Source organism: Chenopodium album, chromosome 14, assembly GCF_948465745.1.
Source record: "Chenopodium album chromosome 14, dcCheAlbu1.1, whole genome shotgun sequence".
In the NCBI taxonomy this organism is placed as follows: domain Eukaryota; kingdom Viridiplantae; phylum Streptophyta; class Magnoliopsida; order Caryophyllales; family Amaranthaceae; genus Chenopodium; species Chenopodium album.
The window spans coordinates 52,123,882-52,141,810 of record NC_137847.1 but is presented as its reverse complement, the minus strand read 5'-3'; the positions used below and the strand labels follow the sequence as shown (position 1 = coordinate 52,141,810).

At 33.9% G+C, this 17,929-nt stretch overlaps 1 protein-coding gene and 1 pseudogene across 2 annotated transcripts; both read left to right on the top strand.

The window, feature by feature from the left end:
• The first annotated feature begins 5,747 nt into the window (after positions 1-5,747).
• LOC145578345 (cysteine-rich receptor-like protein kinase 10) lies at positions 5,748-9,633 on the top strand (annotated as a pseudogene). Its single transcript, XR_014098852.1, has 7 exons — positions 5,748-6,140; positions 6,770-6,931; positions 7,447-7,568; positions 7,923-8,133; positions 8,231-8,467; positions 8,875-9,025; positions 9,125-9,633. The product of XR_014098852.1 is annotated as a cysteine-rich receptor-like protein kinase 10 (transcript).
• Positions 9,634-11,295: 1,662 nt separating this feature from the next.
• Positions 11,296-15,190, top strand: LOC145577522 (cysteine-rich receptor-like protein kinase 10). Its single transcript, XM_081635008.1, has 7 exons — positions 11,296-12,213; positions 13,025-13,156; positions 13,293-13,411; positions 13,605-13,815; positions 13,911-14,148; positions 14,275-14,425; positions 14,526-15,190. Exons 1-7 carry the CDS (start codon positions 11,391-11,393, stop codon positions 14,853-14,855), a joined length of 2,004 nt encoding a protein of 667 aa, XP_081491134.1. The 5' UTR covers positions 11,296-11,390; the 3' UTR covers positions 14,856-15,190.
• The last annotated feature ends 2,739 nt before the right edge of the window (positions 15,191-17,929 follow it).

The window sequence follows — 17,929 nt, the reverse complement described above, 5'->3', positions numbered from 1 at the left end:
CCTGCTAGAGAGTTTCATCCAAAGCCATTCAAATATCAAGGCTCTCATCCAACAGATCTTATCATAAGTGATATTGGTAAAGGAACTCAGACCAGATCACAGATGAGGAACTTCTGTGCCTTCCAAGCCTTCTTATCCACAATTGAGCCAAGAAATCATGACGAAGCTCTGAAGGATGCTGACTGGATAATAGCCATGCAAGATGAACTAAATGAGTTTGAAAGGAACAAGGTCTGGCATCTTGAAGAGAAACCAGAACACAAAAAGGTTATAGGGCTCAAGTGGGTATTCAGGAACAAGCTGGATGAATATGGAACAATTGTGAGAAACAAGGCCAGACTTGTTGTGAAGGGCTACAATCAGCAAGAAGGTATTGATTTCGAAGAAACTTTTGCTCCTGTTGCTAGATTAGAAGCCATTAGAATATTAATTGCTTTTACCTCTTTCATGGGTTTCAAACTGTATCAAATGGATGTTAAATGTGCTTTCCTAAATGGTTTTCTTGAAGAGGAGGTGTACGTAGAACAACCTCCTGGTTTCGAAAATCCCCAATTTCCTAATCATGTCTTTAAGCTTGATAAAGCTCTTTATGGGCTGAAACAAGCTCCTAGAGCCTGGTATGAAAGGCTCTCTAAGTTCCTTCTTCAAAATGATTTTAAAAGAGGAAAAGTAGATAAAACTTTGTTTTTAAAATCTGAAGGAACTGATTTACTAGTTGTTCAAATATATGTTGATGATATTATTTTTGGAGCAACTAACGAAAACTTGTGCAAGTACTTTGCTGAACTAATGAGTGGTGAATTCGAGATGAGCATGATGGGGGAACTCAACTTCTTCCTTGGACTACAAATTAAACAAACAGAAAGAGGTATTGCAATTCACCAACAAAAGTATGTCAAGGAACTACTGAAGAAATATAATCTTGATCAAGCAAAGACCTACCATACACATATGGGAACAGGCACAAGGTTAGATGAAGATCTACAAGGAACTAGTGTAGATCAAACTGGATACAGAGGTTTTGCAGATGCTGACTATGCAGGGGATCTGGTGAACAGAAAAAGTACTTCCGGGATGATTCAGTTTCTTGGGCCATGTCTAGTTTCTTGGGGATCCAAGAAACAGAACACAGTGGCCCTGTCAACTGCTGAAGCTGAATATGTGGCAGCTGCTGCCTGTTGTTCTCAAGTACTCTAGATAAAACAACAACTAAGGGACTATGGTATGAAGTATAATTGCATTCCTATTTATTGTGATAATACTAGTGCCATATGCATTTCAAAAGATCTAGTTCATCATTCTCGTGTAAAGCATATTCATATAAGGCATCATTTCCTTAAGGATAATGTGGAAAAAGGCTTAATTAAATTAGATTTTTGTGAGACGGAAAATCAAATTGCTGACATTCTTACTAAGCCTTTGAGCAGGAACAAATTTGAAAAGATGCGCATGGAACTTGGTATGATACAATTGAGTTAGAAGACCTCAAGTTTCCCCAAGGTATAAGTCAATCATGCATGCATTATATTTGTCTTACACAACGTGTATATGTGAAAACATAGTCCCAAGTATCAGAATATATGGCATTGCATATGGGATTGTGGCTGTATGTGAAGAAATCAAATTGCACGTGCTTATCTGTATTACTAACAAACTATGTTGATTTGTTCCAAGTTCCTCCTAAAATTTCTTAAGATTTCGTTCTATCTATTCCTAAATTAATTAGCTAGTCAGTTAATTAATTTTATCTTTTTGAAAAAATCTTATCATATATTCAGAATTTTTGAATCATCTCTTAAATATCTATCCTTTGCATTCAAATCTATCTTCTGAATTTTTTTAAATACCCTAGAACCTTCGCATTTAATTTCATTATGATCAAGCAATTAATCTAGACCATCTTGTCAAAATCACTTCAAGATTAATCTGACCAAGTGAGAAGCATTTTTACCATATCTCTTCAAACGACACATACCCCATTCAATTCATCTTCTACACTATTCCACCGACCTAATTCACCTCTCAGAATTCACCCCACTATAAAATGAAACCAAACCCTAACCACTGTTCCTCACCACCCTACTCCGTAAAATACACCTTGTCTTCAGTGATTCTTCTCCAGTTCCCATGGAAATCTCACCAAAAATCCAAAATTCACCTCAAAAAGAATCACCCATGGAAGTTGAGACTGAAACCTCAACTCAAGCTATCGCTGAAACCCCACAAAACAAGCCCATGGCTCGCAGTGATTCAAAGAAGAGGAAGATAGAGGTTGAAGAGGAATTGGACTACGAGGAACTCGGTGAACCGATTCAGGGGGAAAAATCAAAGTCATCTGCTGTCAAGAGGCTTGAAGCAAGCTCTGATCGATTCATCGCTGGTCTCTGCATTAATCTCAAGTGGTGTGAGATAAGTAAGTATACTGAACTTCTTGATATTCTTGAGGCACAAAATTGGGTTAAGTTGTTTAGTGAATGTTATGACAATGTGATTGCTCATGCTCCGTTAAAAGAATTTTGTGCAAATTTTAAGAATGTGAATGGTGTGTGTACTAGCCGAGTTAAAAATAAGAAAATTAGTTTTGATGCTGATGATTTGGCTGCTGTGTTTGGAACTCCTAATGAGGGGTTTGATGAGTATTTTAAAGGAGAAACTGAATTAAGTGTTGATGATGTTTCTATTGAAAAAATTGTCGAGTCAATTGGAGGTAAAGCTTCCAAAGTAAAAACCAACCATAACCTGTTCTCTCCCATCCAAAAACTGCTGTTTATCTTTGTTCACATGGCCATTATACCAAGAACCCAGCACAGGAATGAGGCTAACCACCTTGATGCTGTGCTCATGTACTGCCTTGAAAACAAGATACAAATAAACTTCCCCTCCCTAATGATCCAGCATCTCACCCACTGCCTTGCCAACCATTTGAAGGTTGGATATGCAAATTTGCTAACCACTCTCCTTGAAAGTTGTGGTGTCTCCATGACTAACTATGAAAGCCTCAAGCTAAAAACAAACCATTATGTACAACCAAGAACCCTCGAGGCCAGAAACCTAACTGTTATAGATGGAGTCACCCAATTCCTTTCCAAAACTCTTTTAAAACCCAAGCAGGATGAAGGTAGTGTGAAGAAAATGGAGGAAGAGGAGTTGGATAGATGGCTAGAGGGAGAGGACAGTGAGGGTGAGGGAGAAAAGAAGGCTAAGGAAGTGCTCACAATGCCTGCAAAGAGTGCTCCTAGTGTTGGAAAAAGGAAGAGTACAAGGTTGGCTTTTAGGCCAAAAGGAAAAGACAAAGCTGAATCAACTACTGTTGTGGATTTATGTGATGATAAGGGAGAAGAGAGAACTTTTGTCCAGGGGGAACAGGGCACTTTCACTGAGGCTGCAGTTCAAGTAGAAGATGAGGTGGGGTTGACTGGTCTTGGTTCTGTCAGCTCTACTCTACAACTGAGGGCTCTCAAGGATACAGTGCAGACACTTGTTGATGCACAGCCTGTTCTAGTCCAGAGGATTGAGTCTCTGGAGAAGATGGTGGCAGAATGGGCAAAGGCTTCTACTGAGCTCACATCAGCAGTACAGCAGAGCACCTCCACTATATCTCAAGGGCAGTCAGATCTTTTGAAGAAGCTGGAGGAGCTGGTCATTGAAGAAGTACCAGCAGAAGATGCAGGAGAAGAGCATCTATCCTCTGCCCCTGAAGCCTAATTCTGTTTTCTCTTATGTCTTAGCCATGAAACTTTTTATCTTTGAACTTGGTCTGGATTGAACTTTGTTTTATTTAGCTTATTTTGGTCTGTAAACACTTAAAACAGGGTATTTTGCTTTTTGGATGTTCTAGAGGAACATCAGTTTGTTTATATGGATGTTGCATGCTTGCTTTATGACTAATTGCATACTATTTCTGCCTATATGTGCTTTGTTCTATGCTTTGGACACAAACCATTATCATGGTGCTGTGTTTAGATATATATTTGTGTGCATTAATTTTGATGAACGCCAAAAGGGGGAAAAGAAGACAAACTCAATTGTTGACAAGCTCTCCATCCATCTAAACCTAGAAGGTATAATTTTCAATTCATTCAGTTCCTTGTTATTTTTAAAGCTAGTTCATTTTTCTTTTAAAGTGGTTTTTCCTTTTCTGATTGTCTTTCAATTTTATTCATGAGTTTGCTTAGGTTTGTCATTCATCAAAAAGGGGGAATATTGTTGATCTTAAGTTTTGATGATGACTCAAGGAACCTAAGCAAACCCATAAGGGCTTTAACATTTGTCTATTAGCTTTGAAGTGTTGACAGGTTTATATGCTACGAAGTTCTAGAGTCAGAATGGAGCATGGAACAAGGTCAAAGGAAGAGCTTTGGACAAGGATAGAAGACAATCAGAAGCCAAGTTCCTTGAGTGAGGAACTGAAGCTCCAGAGTCGAAGCTTCACTAAGTTCCAAGGAGTCTATTGTATCTTTAATATTTATTTTAGGCTTCTTGTATATATGTTAAGTACGTTGATTATTGATAGGATTTTAAGTGGATTGAATTTCAGTTTATGAAGATTTTATTTTCCTTGTTTAAAAAAAAAAGATTTTATTTTATTTTCGGAAAATTATCTTTTATTCTATTTATTTTAAAAGATTTTCTGTTTTAACTTTATCCTATTGTTTTGGAAAATCTGACTTGGTAAAATCTTCTTTGAAACTCTTTTAACGGTTCTTTTACTTGGTCAAGGAGGTTGAGATAATTAAGGAAGCAGTAAACCATTTCCTTCAGCTTGCTGCCCAAGCCTCCACGAACTGCACTTCCTAGTTTCATGGAAGTTGTGGTGAAGTGGAAGTCAAGGCAGACGTGGGAGTTTTTCAACTGATTTCCTCTAGTATAAATAGAATTGGTTTTCTATTTTGAAGAGCACACTTGAGCATTACAATCTTCTAAGCTTTTCGAAAAGAGTCAAAATCCATTTAAGTCCTTGAGTGTCTTTGTACTTAGCATCTTAGAGTTTTAATTCGAGTTGTATTGGGAAGAGTTTGGGTAAACTCTAGAGTGTGTAGATTGCTTTGAGTGAAGCAAGGAGAAAGAGAGAGATTTGAGAGCTCAACTGATTGAGGGATCAGTTGAGGGGGAACTTAAGTTCGTAGAGGAACTTGAGTTTAGAGTCTTAATTTGTAATAGGTTGTTTGCCCTATTATTATTAAGAATTGAGTTTAAAATCCCTTGTGGTCGTGGTTTTTCTTCTTGATTAGGGCCAAGAAGTTTTCCACGTAAAATCTCTCTTGCACTTTAAAGTTTTTGTTTGAGTTTCTTTTAGAACCACGCAAAAATTACCCCAGTTCCTCCACAATACAATTCACCCCCCCTCTTGTATTGTTCATTCGAGTCAACAAATAATAAGTTTACTGCTGATTTCCAAAACAATAAATGCTCAAACCCGGGTATATAAATGCTCAAACTCCACTACGTTTGCTAACAATAGCCAATATGCAACCAATCTTAAGACACTATTGGGTTATCTCTCCGGTAACGCCACCAACCTCGCCGGGTTTCATGAAGCGGTTTCTAACAACGGCAACACTACAAATGAAACAATCTATGGCAACTTTCTCTGCCAAGGGGACTTGGATCCGAGCTTGTGTCACGATTGCGTGACTACTGCCACTACCAACGACCTCCCTAGGAATTGTTGTCCCAATCGTAAAGTCGCAATCATATGGTATGATACTTGTATGGTAAGGTATTCAAACGAATCATTTATCGGTAAAATGGAAGCGTTGCCGTCAAAGCTATTGCCAAATGGGAATGACGTATTGGGTAACAAGACTCGTTTTAATGAACTTTTGCAAGACATGATGTACATGATTGCTACTCGAGCTTCTTATACGAGGTCCATGAAAAAATTTGCGACTGGTTTCAGAAATTTTGCGGAATCCCAAACAATATATGGGTTGGGTCAGTGTACGCCGGACTTGAGCCCCGATGATTGTAATACATGCTTAAAGAATGGTATTTCGAAACTGAAGGTGCTTCAAGGTGGACGATATCTTCAGCCTAGCTGTCTCGTCCGGTACGAATTATATCTCTTCTTTAATTCATCATCACTTCCCCCTGCCGCCGGTGATTCCCATCGTTCTAGAGGTACGTTAATTTTTGTACTGGTTATTTAGTTGTTTAGGATATTATTATTATTATTATTATTATTATTATCTTTAACTTTTGCGCACATGTTGATACATTTTTTTTAACCTTATTTTTATATAATTAATATATAGAAAAAGATATACACAGTTTTAAGAGCTACATACAAGAAGTTAAGAATGAAAAGAAAAAAATTCAAGTCATAATTAAATTGATTTTTAATCATATTAATATTTAAAATTAATTCAAAAATCATTAAATCTGAACCATTCCTTTTTAAAAATTATGGTAGTCTTGATATGAGATCTATTCCATCTTATTTTTATATGTCGACTTTGCCTTCACTATCACCTCAACTAGAACCAGGCCTTGATTTCACCCATTTTTGTGGTAAATTAATTATGGAATGTTGCAATTAGCTGCGCTTGTGCTTTTGTGAAAGCAATTCGGTAAATCTTTGAGTTTACTGCAATGTCTTCATGATTTATGTTTGCAGTATAAAGCTATACCCGTATTAGATTATTTTGTGACATACTACCTACTTTTTTTTTATTATTATTATTTGTAACGATTGACATAAAATGTAATTAGTAAATGTCTAATCGTTGAACTTGAGAATGGACTGATTAGCTAGTCACTTCAAATACAGAGTAATATTCAACTTCTTGCTTTTGCAGGAAATAGGAAAGCATATGTAACTAAAGTAGTTGCAATTGTTGTGCCACTTGTTGTCGTATCGTTGATAATTTTATTATGCACATATTTTCTTTGTCGGAAGGCGAAGAAGACCCATCTCTAGACTTCAGAAATGGTAATTAATCGTTAACTCTTTACTCTATGTTTTGATAATGACATTTAATAGAAAATGGCCTAGATCGAAGGAAGCTAAGGATACAATTTCCCTTATTTGAATAAGACATGGGCCAAGGGAAGGAAAAGAAAATGTCGAGATTTATTTTATTTTTCTCTTTTAATAAACTAACATTTTCCATAGTTTAAGAAACTTTGCAAGGAAGATTAAGGTCACTCTCTCCGTCCCCTTACATCATCTATTTTCTCTCTTTTTCATTCCAAATATCTCATTATTGGATAAATCAATTTCTTACAAATTTTATCTCTCTATTTCCCTTCCCTTCAATTCGTATCTTTCATTATTTGTTATAAAAAAAAAAAGATAATTTATCCTTCATTTTATTTACCTCCATTTTCTTGAATTCAAATAAGTATTCATTTTTAATGTTAGATTGTCATCAATTATAACCTAGCTTTACAAGATACTCCGTATTATAAATAATGTGTGTATCTAATCTCTTTGATGTGCTCTAGCGCTTGAAGATTTCGTAAATGCAGAGTCATTGATGTTCGAGTTCAGGACGATTCAAGCAGCCACTACTAACTTTTCCGATGATCATAAGCTTGGGGAAGGAGGATTTGGTAGTGTCTACAAGGTAGCAAGTCTATTGAGAAGAACTCTTAATTTAAACTTTATCATTAAATAAAATGACTTATTTAGTGCTTTTTTATTTATTTATTTTTTAATGCATCAGTTTGATCATATATTTTCCAGATATAACTTTGACCATAAGTATATTTTATTGTTTATAGTAAAAAGTGTAATAATATTAAATTTTGAGAATAGAAAATATTATATAATAAGATTTGTTTATTTTATTATAGTAAAAACTTGAGTCAAACATGATATATGTGTAGGGCAAAAGTCAAAGGTGATGCATATGTAAAAACTGAGTAATTGATACATTTGAGTTCGAGTATATATATGGTTGATTGTATGTGTGCCTTAGGGAACCCTCCCAAACGGACAAAATATAGCGGTTAAAAGGCTAACAAGAATTTCCAACCAAGGAATGGAAACATTTAAGAACGAGGTAATACTGATAGCCAAGCTTCAACACAAAAATTTGGTAAGGTTGTTGGGATTTTGCTTAACAGAAATGGAGATGCTTCTTATTTACGAATTTGTTCCTAACAAAAGCCTCAACTACATCTTGTTTGGTATGTTCAATACATTTGGAATATATATTTTTTTGGATGAGTAAGTTAATTGATTGGTTCTAACCTAACCATGAAATTTTCAAATTATCTCATATAGATCCGAGTAAGCAGGGACAACTAGATTGGCCAACACCCTACAATGTTATAATAGGCATTGCTCGAGGATTGCTTTATCTCCATGAAGATTCTCGGCCTAGGATCATCCACCGAGACCTTAAAGCAGCCAATATCTTGCTCGAAGAGGATATGAACCCAAAAATTGCAGATTTTGGTTGGCAAGGATCTTTAAAGTTGAACAAACAGAGGATGCGACAAGTATGATAGCTGGAACATAGTAAGATTATGTTCTCTTCACCTTAATTTTTTACAATGAAAATAATTTTAGCTTAGAAAATAGTTTTAATGAGTAAAAATTAGTAAATTTAGAGAACAAATAGAATAAAAATTGGGAAAAAAATTTATTCAGTTAAAATAATTTCAATTCTGCAAAAATAATTTCAATACAACAAAAATAATATTAAAAGAACATGACTTACTCTTTTTTTAGTCCTTATAATTGTTTTAAATCTCTTTAAATAAGTAATGTTTTTTCATCTACCTACTTGGGGACACTATTTATTCAACATAAAAATATACTCATGTGTGTATATATGTATATATACTTAAATGAATGTTTTTTTCTTGACATTTTTTTTTCTTTTTAGTTTTTTCTTATTACATAATGTGTTCAATGTCTTCTAGTGGTTACATGGCCCAAGAGTATGCAATGCATGGGCAATTCTCGATAAAGTCAGATGTGTACAGCTTTGGTGTGTTATTATTAGAGATTGTAAGTGGCAAGAAAGTCAACAGTAGACTCCATTCGGACGACGACGGGGACCTCTTGATCTTTGTAAGTGAAAGCAAATTTTAATCAATTTTCTTAGCTTTACAATATTCAGCATTAGATAAATGTATTTACTCCTATATATGTGCCATCTCATTCTCTTAGGCATGGAGAAGCTTGAAAAACGATACACCTTTGGCATTTATGGATCCAACATTGAGAGATTCGTACACAATAGATGAAGTCGTACGATGCATTCAGCTAGGGTTATTATGCGTACAAGAGAACGCGCATGAGAGGCCAACCATGTCAGCAATAGTCTACGAACTCAATTCTAACTCTAGATCTGCTACTAGTACAATTTCGACACCTCGATGCCCACGGTCTTATTACAATAGCAATACAAAGTCAAATCAACATTCAACAACATCAACCTCTCGGGACTCAATGTTATATACACATAATCAAGTAACTGTTAGTGAGATGTACCCCAGGTAGATACATTATTTTAGTAACTATAATACTTGTTGAAGAGCTTGCTATATTCAGCTATCGCGCTTGCTTGAAGAGCCAGAATATGTCTAGATAATAGAGCAATGATCTATTGTCACGCCACGACATTTTACAGATAAGTTGTTTAATTATTTTAATTGCTATTAATCATATTTCCAACAATGGAGAGACAACTTGTCTTCAAAATTTCGTTGATCCAATGATAAAGAGATTCGTGCTCAATGGCTGAAGTTGTGAGATGCATACATTTTGGGTTGCTATTGTTATGATAGACCTACTATGGCATCAGCAGTCTTCACATTATATTAGACGGCTACACAATCTAGAGGCAAATTAGCACATTGGTCGGTGAATGAAATCTCAGTCACTAAACTTGAACCTAGGTAGGAAAAAGGCAGAGGAAGAAATTTAATAGTTGTTCTAAATCATTGCCAATGCAAGCTTCAAATAATATTTTGACATGTCCTTATAAAAAAATGAATCCCTTATCAATTTTGATACGTTTGATAAGACATTAGTGTTACTGAAAAGAATGTCTAATCAAAACATGTTTTACTCTGATCTATTGGTACGTATGCATATAATATATTATTGGTACGTATGCATATAATATATTATGCAATTCAATGACTGTTTACTTTAACAGAATGTTTTTCGTTTTCGTCATGTAAAAATACCAAACCATGAGGTCACAATAGAATTTTCCAACAACAAATATTGTAGTGATTATCGATCATCACCATTTGCTTGTTAATTATTACTAATTGTACGTTAAGTAAACCGTGAACTACACGGGGTACCATACAATTATTAGACTTCTTTGACTTCTCTACATTTATTTAATTAAAAACTAACCTTGTTATGTTATACTACCTCCGGTTCAAATTACTTGCAACTTTAGAGTATTATTTGTGAGATATAAAATATTCTAAAATTGCGAATAATTTAGACCGGAGATAATTATACAGGTCCAAAAACTTTCTGCACTTTCAGATGCTTAGATAGATATACGTTGAGATTTGGGAAGGATAACATTAATTAGAATATGTCATCAGGTACTCACCCTTGACTAATTCAAACTTGTACTCCTATATTAAAAAAAGTATAGTATGAAATATGTCACTAAGTGAAAGTGACATATTAAACAAATAAATTGATGCTTAAACAAATCCAATCAGTAACTGATTTTCTCTTGTACTTTTTCCCTCTTTGTAATATCTAATCTCTTACACTTATACCTTGCTAGTACAGTTAAATTAACACACATGTCACACAAACTCGTGTATTAGTTAGATGTACCGTACATTTTAGTGTATCTGTATTTTGCGGATAACTATTAATAATTGCTTGGTAAATGGTATTTTTTTCAGACTTGAGCTTTTATCTTGCTTAACTTATCTTACTGAACTTGCTTAATTAATGACAGCCTAGCTTGTTGATAACTTCAATTACACGTTAGTTTTAAAGTCCAGTTAATGATTCAAAGCACCTTCCAAAATGTCCCGATCTGCTGGTCTACTTTCTAGTAAATGCAATTCAACTTTCTTCATGTAGATGATTCATACATATAACAGTCATAAAGTCAATAACGATTAATCCAACTACGACTGTATTTTAAATAGATTAGTTTGAAATCATGCAAATACACGTCACAAAAAGTCTGCCCTGTGTTTTTAATTTCTCCGTGGGACCAATAATGTCACAAATTCAACATTATTTTAATGTAGAAAAATAACATAAATATACTTAGTATATAATATATTAGTCAAATGTGCGGTTATCATACTTATCAATTATAGCGTTGCTCAAATATATGAATTATTTGACCCGTTTCTTACCTAACTAAACATTTAAAATATCTTGTTTTATAGAATCAAAGCTATTTTGATCTAAACCAAGAAAAAATTAGTACAAAAAAATGGCTCAAAAAATAAGTTGGTTTTCGATATTGTTCTCAATTTATTTGCCAATTATCTTATTGATGATTTCCAAATCAACAAATGCTCAAAGCTATTACTGCTCAAACAATACAATGTTTGCTAAAAATAGCCAATATGAAGCCAATCTCAACACCCTCTTCCGTTATCTCTTATCCAATGCGACCGTCCCAAACGGCTACCACCAAGCGGTTTCTAGCAATGGAAACCCCAATAGCGAGACTATCTACGGCCACTTCCTTTGTCGCGGGGATTTAAACACTAGCGCGTGCCAAACTTGGGTCAACTATGTCATAGCCACTGACCTTCCTACGAATTGTCCTAATCGAAAAGTAGCGATTGTATGGCGTGACGAGTGTATGGTCAGATACTCAAATGAGTCATTTTTTGGTAAAATGGACACGAACCCAATGATGATGTTGCTGAATACGCTTAATGTAACGGGGAATTCAACCCGGTTCGAGGAACTTCGGGATAACATGATGAACAACGTGATTGCTAACCGAGCCCCCACTGGAGGACCACAGAAGAAATTTGCGACAGATTTTGTAAATGTATCGATGTTCCGAAATATATATGGGTTGGGTCAGTGTACGCCGGATTTGACCCCTAGTGATTGTAACTCATGCTTGCTAAATGGTATTCAGCAGTTCCAGATGACTCAAGGTGCACACATTAAGCAGCCTAGTTGTGTTGTCCGGTATGAGATTTACTCTTTCTTTGATTTGTCATCGGTCGCCCCACCACCTCAACCGTTGCCTCTACCCCCACGACAATCGCCCACCGGTGATTCCGACCAATCTAGTGGTACGTTGTTTAATGCCTCCATATCTAACTTTCTATGTGACAAAAAAAATTTTAATTTTTTTTTTTTTTTTTTTTTTTGGTAGGATGATAAATAATATCTTTATTTGTCCCTATAAATCTTACAGTAGTTAATTAATTAAAATTATAAGCGAACTAATGGATATCAAAATTAACATGAGATAATACGAACAGATTTTCGTGCATATTTAAGAAACCAATGAAATAATCAAATAAGATATAAGTTTGACTTCACATAAAATTTGACCAAAAATTAAAATAAATTTATTTTTGTACTCCGTAAAATGTTGGTAAGTCAATACTACGTATAATACTTTATAAGCTCACTTTTGGTGGCAATGTCTATTGTCTAATCAAACATGTTCCTTGGACCGCTTTTTAATGATTTGTATACTATATATTGGGGAAAATATAATTATGTGGACTCTTGCTATATTGATATAGTACTCCCTCCATCCCAAAAAGAACGACCCATTTGGTCAAAACTTTGTCCCAAAAAGAATGACCCATTTGCATTAAAACACCACCAATTTGCAACAATATTTGTGCAAAATTAGCTTCCCCATATAAAAATTTCATTTTTTATGTTATTTTATTACTTTCTCTCTCTATTTTTTTACAAACCCCATGTAAATTTATCTTTCTAATATACTTTTACTTCTTTTCACTTAACTTCCTTAATACCCGCGTAATCAACCCAAATGGGTCGTTCTTTTTGGGACGGAGGGAGTAGTTGGTAATGAACTGTATTAAAGTTTCATGTTTTTTGATGTAAAATATGTTTGTTTAGGGAAAAAAATCTCAACAGGTGTGATTATCGCCATTGTCGTTCCCATTGTGGCTATCTTAGTGGTGTTACTGGCTATAGGGATTTGTTATGCCAAGAAAAGGAAAACAAAGACTTATGCGCTTTCTGAAACTGGTAAGTTGATTATGATCCCAACTAATTTACCCTTGTTATAATAAAATAAAATAAAATTTAAAAAAAAAAAATAGAAATGCAAATATTATTGAAACTCCTTCATGGCTAAATTTTACTCTATTGGATGATGTTGAAGGTGATGATTTCACAACCGTGGAGTCCTTACAATATGATCTAGCAACGCTTCAATCTGCAACAAACAACTTTTCTATTGAGAACAAGTTGGGTGAGGGTGGATTTGGTAGTGTCTATAAGGTAAGGTAACAATTATTTCTTGTCATAAATACGTCTACAATGTAGGACATCTTGTGACCAATGTAACGACTAAATTAAATTAAAACTAAGTATACACTTTATACTAGTAAAAATAGCATGAGATGTGGAATTAATACTCGCGTATATGTTTGATTAGATTTGAGTTTCAATATGTTTATGTATTGTTCTACAGGGTACACTATCAAATGGGCGGAAAATAGCAGTAAAGAGGTTGTCTCTAAACTCTAGTCAAGGATTACAAGAATTCAAAACTGAGGTTTTGCTAGTAGCCAAACTTCAACATAGGAATTTGGTGAGGCTTTTGGGATTCTGTTTCGAAGGGCAAGAAAAGTTACTAGTTTACGAATATTTGCCCAACAAGAGCCTTGACAACTTTCTTTTTGGTACGGTGTATCTTATATCTAGCAGGGGTATCTTGATTTGGTCATATACCAGGTTAATTTAATCTAAGCGCTTGACTATTAATATGCATGTGCAGATCCTGAAAATCGAGGACTACTTGACTGGGGTACGCGTTACAAGATTATAGGAGGGATAGCTCGAGGAATGCTATACCTCCATCATGACTCTCAACTAAGAATTATACATCGAGATCTTAAGGCTAATAATATCTTGTTGGATGTCGATTTGAACGCAAAAGTTTCAGACTTTGGTATGGCAAGGATATTTGTAGTGGATCAAAGCCAAGGAAACACAAGCAGGGTCGTTGGAACATAGTGAGTATATATAATTCAATTTTCGACTTACTAGTTTTCAAAATTAAATGAAAAAGATGGAGTATATACGTACTTTGAACATTGTACCAATTATATGTTTTAATTTTTTTTGCGTGCTTCTTGCAGTGGTTATATAGCCCCAGAATACGCGATGCATGGACAATTCTCTAACAAATCAGATGTATATAGTTTCGGTGTCTTAGTCTTGGAAATAATTAGTGGCAAGCGAAACAGTTCATTTTATGAATCTGGAGAAGCAATGGACCTTTTAAGCTATGTAAGTACAACCATACTAACTTTTTCTTGTTTGATCTATTAAATTAAGATTAGACAATTTGACTAACTTATTACAACAAAATGAATGTTAATATTTTCAGGCATGGAAGCAATGGAGAGATGGTATGCCTTTGGAATTTGTTGATCCAATGATAAGAGACTCATGTTCGTTGGACGAAGTTATGAGATGCATACATCTTGGCTTAATATGTGTTCAAGAAATTCCAGATGATAGACCTACTATGGCAACAGCCGTCCTTACACTAGACAGTTACTCCGTTACACTACCGGTTCCCGAAGCTCCGGGATTTTTCATGAAGAGTAGAGTGGAGTCAAATTTTACCAAGGATGTTGGTTCAGACCAATCATCTGGAAAATCAGCACGTTGGTCAGTCAATGATGTCTCAATCACCGAACCTGAACCACGGTAACGTAGTTAGGAAATGGCTGAAGAGATAGGTTGTTTAGAGTCTTAAGACTAATTAATTCCAATTTGCAAGCTTTTAAATTTATGAATAGGATAGGTTGTTTAGAGTCTTAAGAAACAATTTTATTTTACATTATATTGATATAGCTACAAACTTGTAGTATTATATTGTTGTTTATATAAACATGCTTTGGTATTCTTAAGCAATTTGAATCAATTGTATATTACAATTGCTCTGTTTGCTCTGTTTTTGTACGTTGATGGATCATGGATGTGTTGCAAAGCCACGGGTTGATTTTTTATTTGAGGGGAGAATTGTGGATATTTTAAAATTTGACAAAACAACAAAAGGAAAAAAAAATCACATAAAATTGTTTAATATCACATAAAATACCTAATGTATGGTTGGTGCACCCGGGTGCACCATGCGCATGGTGCGCACCCGGAAGGAACATTAGGTATATTTAAAATAACATGGGCGAAAAAAAGAACATTATAGATATTTATAAAGAACATGAGCATAATATGTTCTTTAAATTTGATTATTATGTTCTTTGAGTTTAAAATATATGTTCTTTATATTATACAATATGTTCTTTAATGTATGTACATTTAAAAAAAAAAAAAAAAAAAAAAAAAAAAAAAAAAAAAAAAAATCACCTGAGTAACTAGAAAAAAGAACATGTTCTTTACTGTATTATCATGTTCTTTTTGTAAAGCCTTTATGTTCTTTTGCTAGAGGTGATCAAAGTTAGACTGACCTGACTTAATTTTGGACGAGTTTTGGGCAGAATTTTTTTGCCCCCAAATCGGGTCGGACCCAACCCGTAAATTTAAATTTTTGGGCGGGTTTGGGATTGCGTTTTTATGCATTTTAGTTGATTTTTTTACTCAGCCCGAAAAGCAATTAGTCTAAGATGCACCCTTGTGCACCTTAGATAGATGTAACAATGCAGCCCAAAAGCCCAATTACATACAAACCAATTAAAAAAAGCCCTAAAACTAAAAAACACGGAAACAACAATACAACCACTCATACCCAATACACCCACCCTCACCCAATAAATGTAACGTCACCTCCAAACTCAAAACTTTTTTCTTCTATATGATTTTCTCTCTCCTCTTTTTCACTTTCTCTCTCCTCTATTTCATTTCCTCACTAAAAACTGCAAAAACATTAATGGACATTAGAGAAGAGATGCAAAATCAAAAGGATCCTCCCTAAAAAAAAAGGCAATTTTATATAAATTTCACGTAATTTTGTTTGAATTTATATGATTATCACTTAATTTTGTTTGAATATTTATTCGATACTTTCTATTGTTCGAAATTTTTATTGGAATTGTCAAAAAAAATTGTGAAATCAAACGGATACCTTATGATCACATTGCGAAATGCTTATGTTCATACTTTAAATTCTTATGTTCATGTTTTGAATCCTTTTGTAAACTTTCTGAAATGCATATATTTACTTTCTTAATTCATATGTTCATATTTTTTATGTATATGTTCACCTTCTGAAATGCTTAATTATGTTCATACACATTCAAAAATGAACCAATGCACATGTTCATATTTTGAATACACATGTTCATATTTTGAATGCATAAGTTCATATTTTTAATACTTATGATGCATATTTTATATCATTTTTTATTTCTTTAATTTTTTTTGTTCACAATTAAATGCCTTATATTCATTTATATTCATAATAATATTCATAATTTATATATTCATAGTAGATATTTGTTGTTCATAAATATTCTCATTAAGTCTGTTTATGCATATGTTTTCTTTCTTAAATGCATATGTTCATATATTTTTACGCATATGTTCACCTTTTAAATGGTTATATTTAGTTTGAGGAAACCAATGCTTACGTTTATATTTTGAATTGTTATGTTTACTTTCTGAAATGCATATGTTCATATGTTTTATGCCTATATTCACTTTTTGAAAAACTAATGTTCACATTTAAGGGAATCTATGCATATGTTCATATTTTGCATGACTATGTTCATTGATAAAAAAAAAATGCTAGAAAATCGGATGAAATTCATACACAGATGAGATTGAACGAAGCTAAAAAAATTCAATTCATATGAATTCAAAAAATCAGATAAACAACCAATTCCATATTGTAAGGAACAAATTCAATCGTTAAATTGAAAAAACGAGAAAAATAGAAAATAAAATAGAGGAAAAAGGAATTAAAGAAGGAAGGAGAAAAAACCGAGTATAATTTGTGAATTCAAATATTCATATAAAACTTAATCAATCTAAATTATAGCACAAAATCGAAATTCACACAAAAATTCATACTTAATAACTACTTTCATATTGTAAGAAACAAATTTAATAAAAAAAAGTGTAAAAAAGGGGGAAAATAAAAAAAAGAGGAGAGAGAAAATAAAAAATGAAGGAGAAAAATAGAGGAGTAAAAAGCTAATGTTCATATTTGTGCTATTATTACACCTATTTCTAGGTGCATGAGTGTGCACCTAAGAATATGCGCCCGAAAAGCCCGCACGGCTGGACTATTTTGGGCAGGTTTGGGCACAAAAAATTCAGCCCAAAACTTGGCCCGACTCGAGAAGTGAGCTGATTTTTAACCTTGCCCCGGTCCGCCCAATGATCACCTATATCTTTGTCAAACACGAACATGTTCTTTTTTGTCAAATATAATGTTATTTTTCAAACACGTTCAACTACCCAAGTAACCATGAAAAATAACATGTTCTTTTTGTACAGAATTTATGTTCTTTGTAATGTCACGTTCTTGTCAAACACAAACATGTTCTTTTGTCAAACACAGGTATGTTCTTTTTTTTTCCATGTTCTTTAAAATATGCCTAATGTCCTTTCCGGGTGCACCATGCGCACCATGCGCATGGTGCACTACACTATTTTCATAAAATAATCAAGATTCATAATTAATATGAACAGACTAGTACTAAAATACGTCAAAAAAAAAAAAAAAAAAAAAAGGAAAGATACTACTCCGTATTTATTTAGTTCTTTACTATAGTTTTTTTTTTCCCTTACAAAAATTAAAAATTACAGTACATTATTTTCTTC

What these genes read in the sequence shown, in the direction of transcription:
- LOC145577522 (XM_081635008.1), top strand. Translation starts at nt 11,391, where the DNA reads ATGGCTCAAAAAATAAGTTGGTTTTCGATATTGTTCTCAATTTATTTG. An exon ending in CGGTGATTCCGACCAATCTA is followed by an intron (nt 12,214 to 13,024) that starts GTGGTACGTTGT and finishes ATGTTTGTTTAG; the next exon opens with GGAAAAAAATCTCAACAGGT. An exon ending in CCTTGACAACTTTCTTTTTG is followed by an intron (nt 13,816 to 13,910) that starts GTACGGTGTATC and finishes ATGCATGTGCAG; the next exon opens with ATCCTGAAAATCGAGGACTA.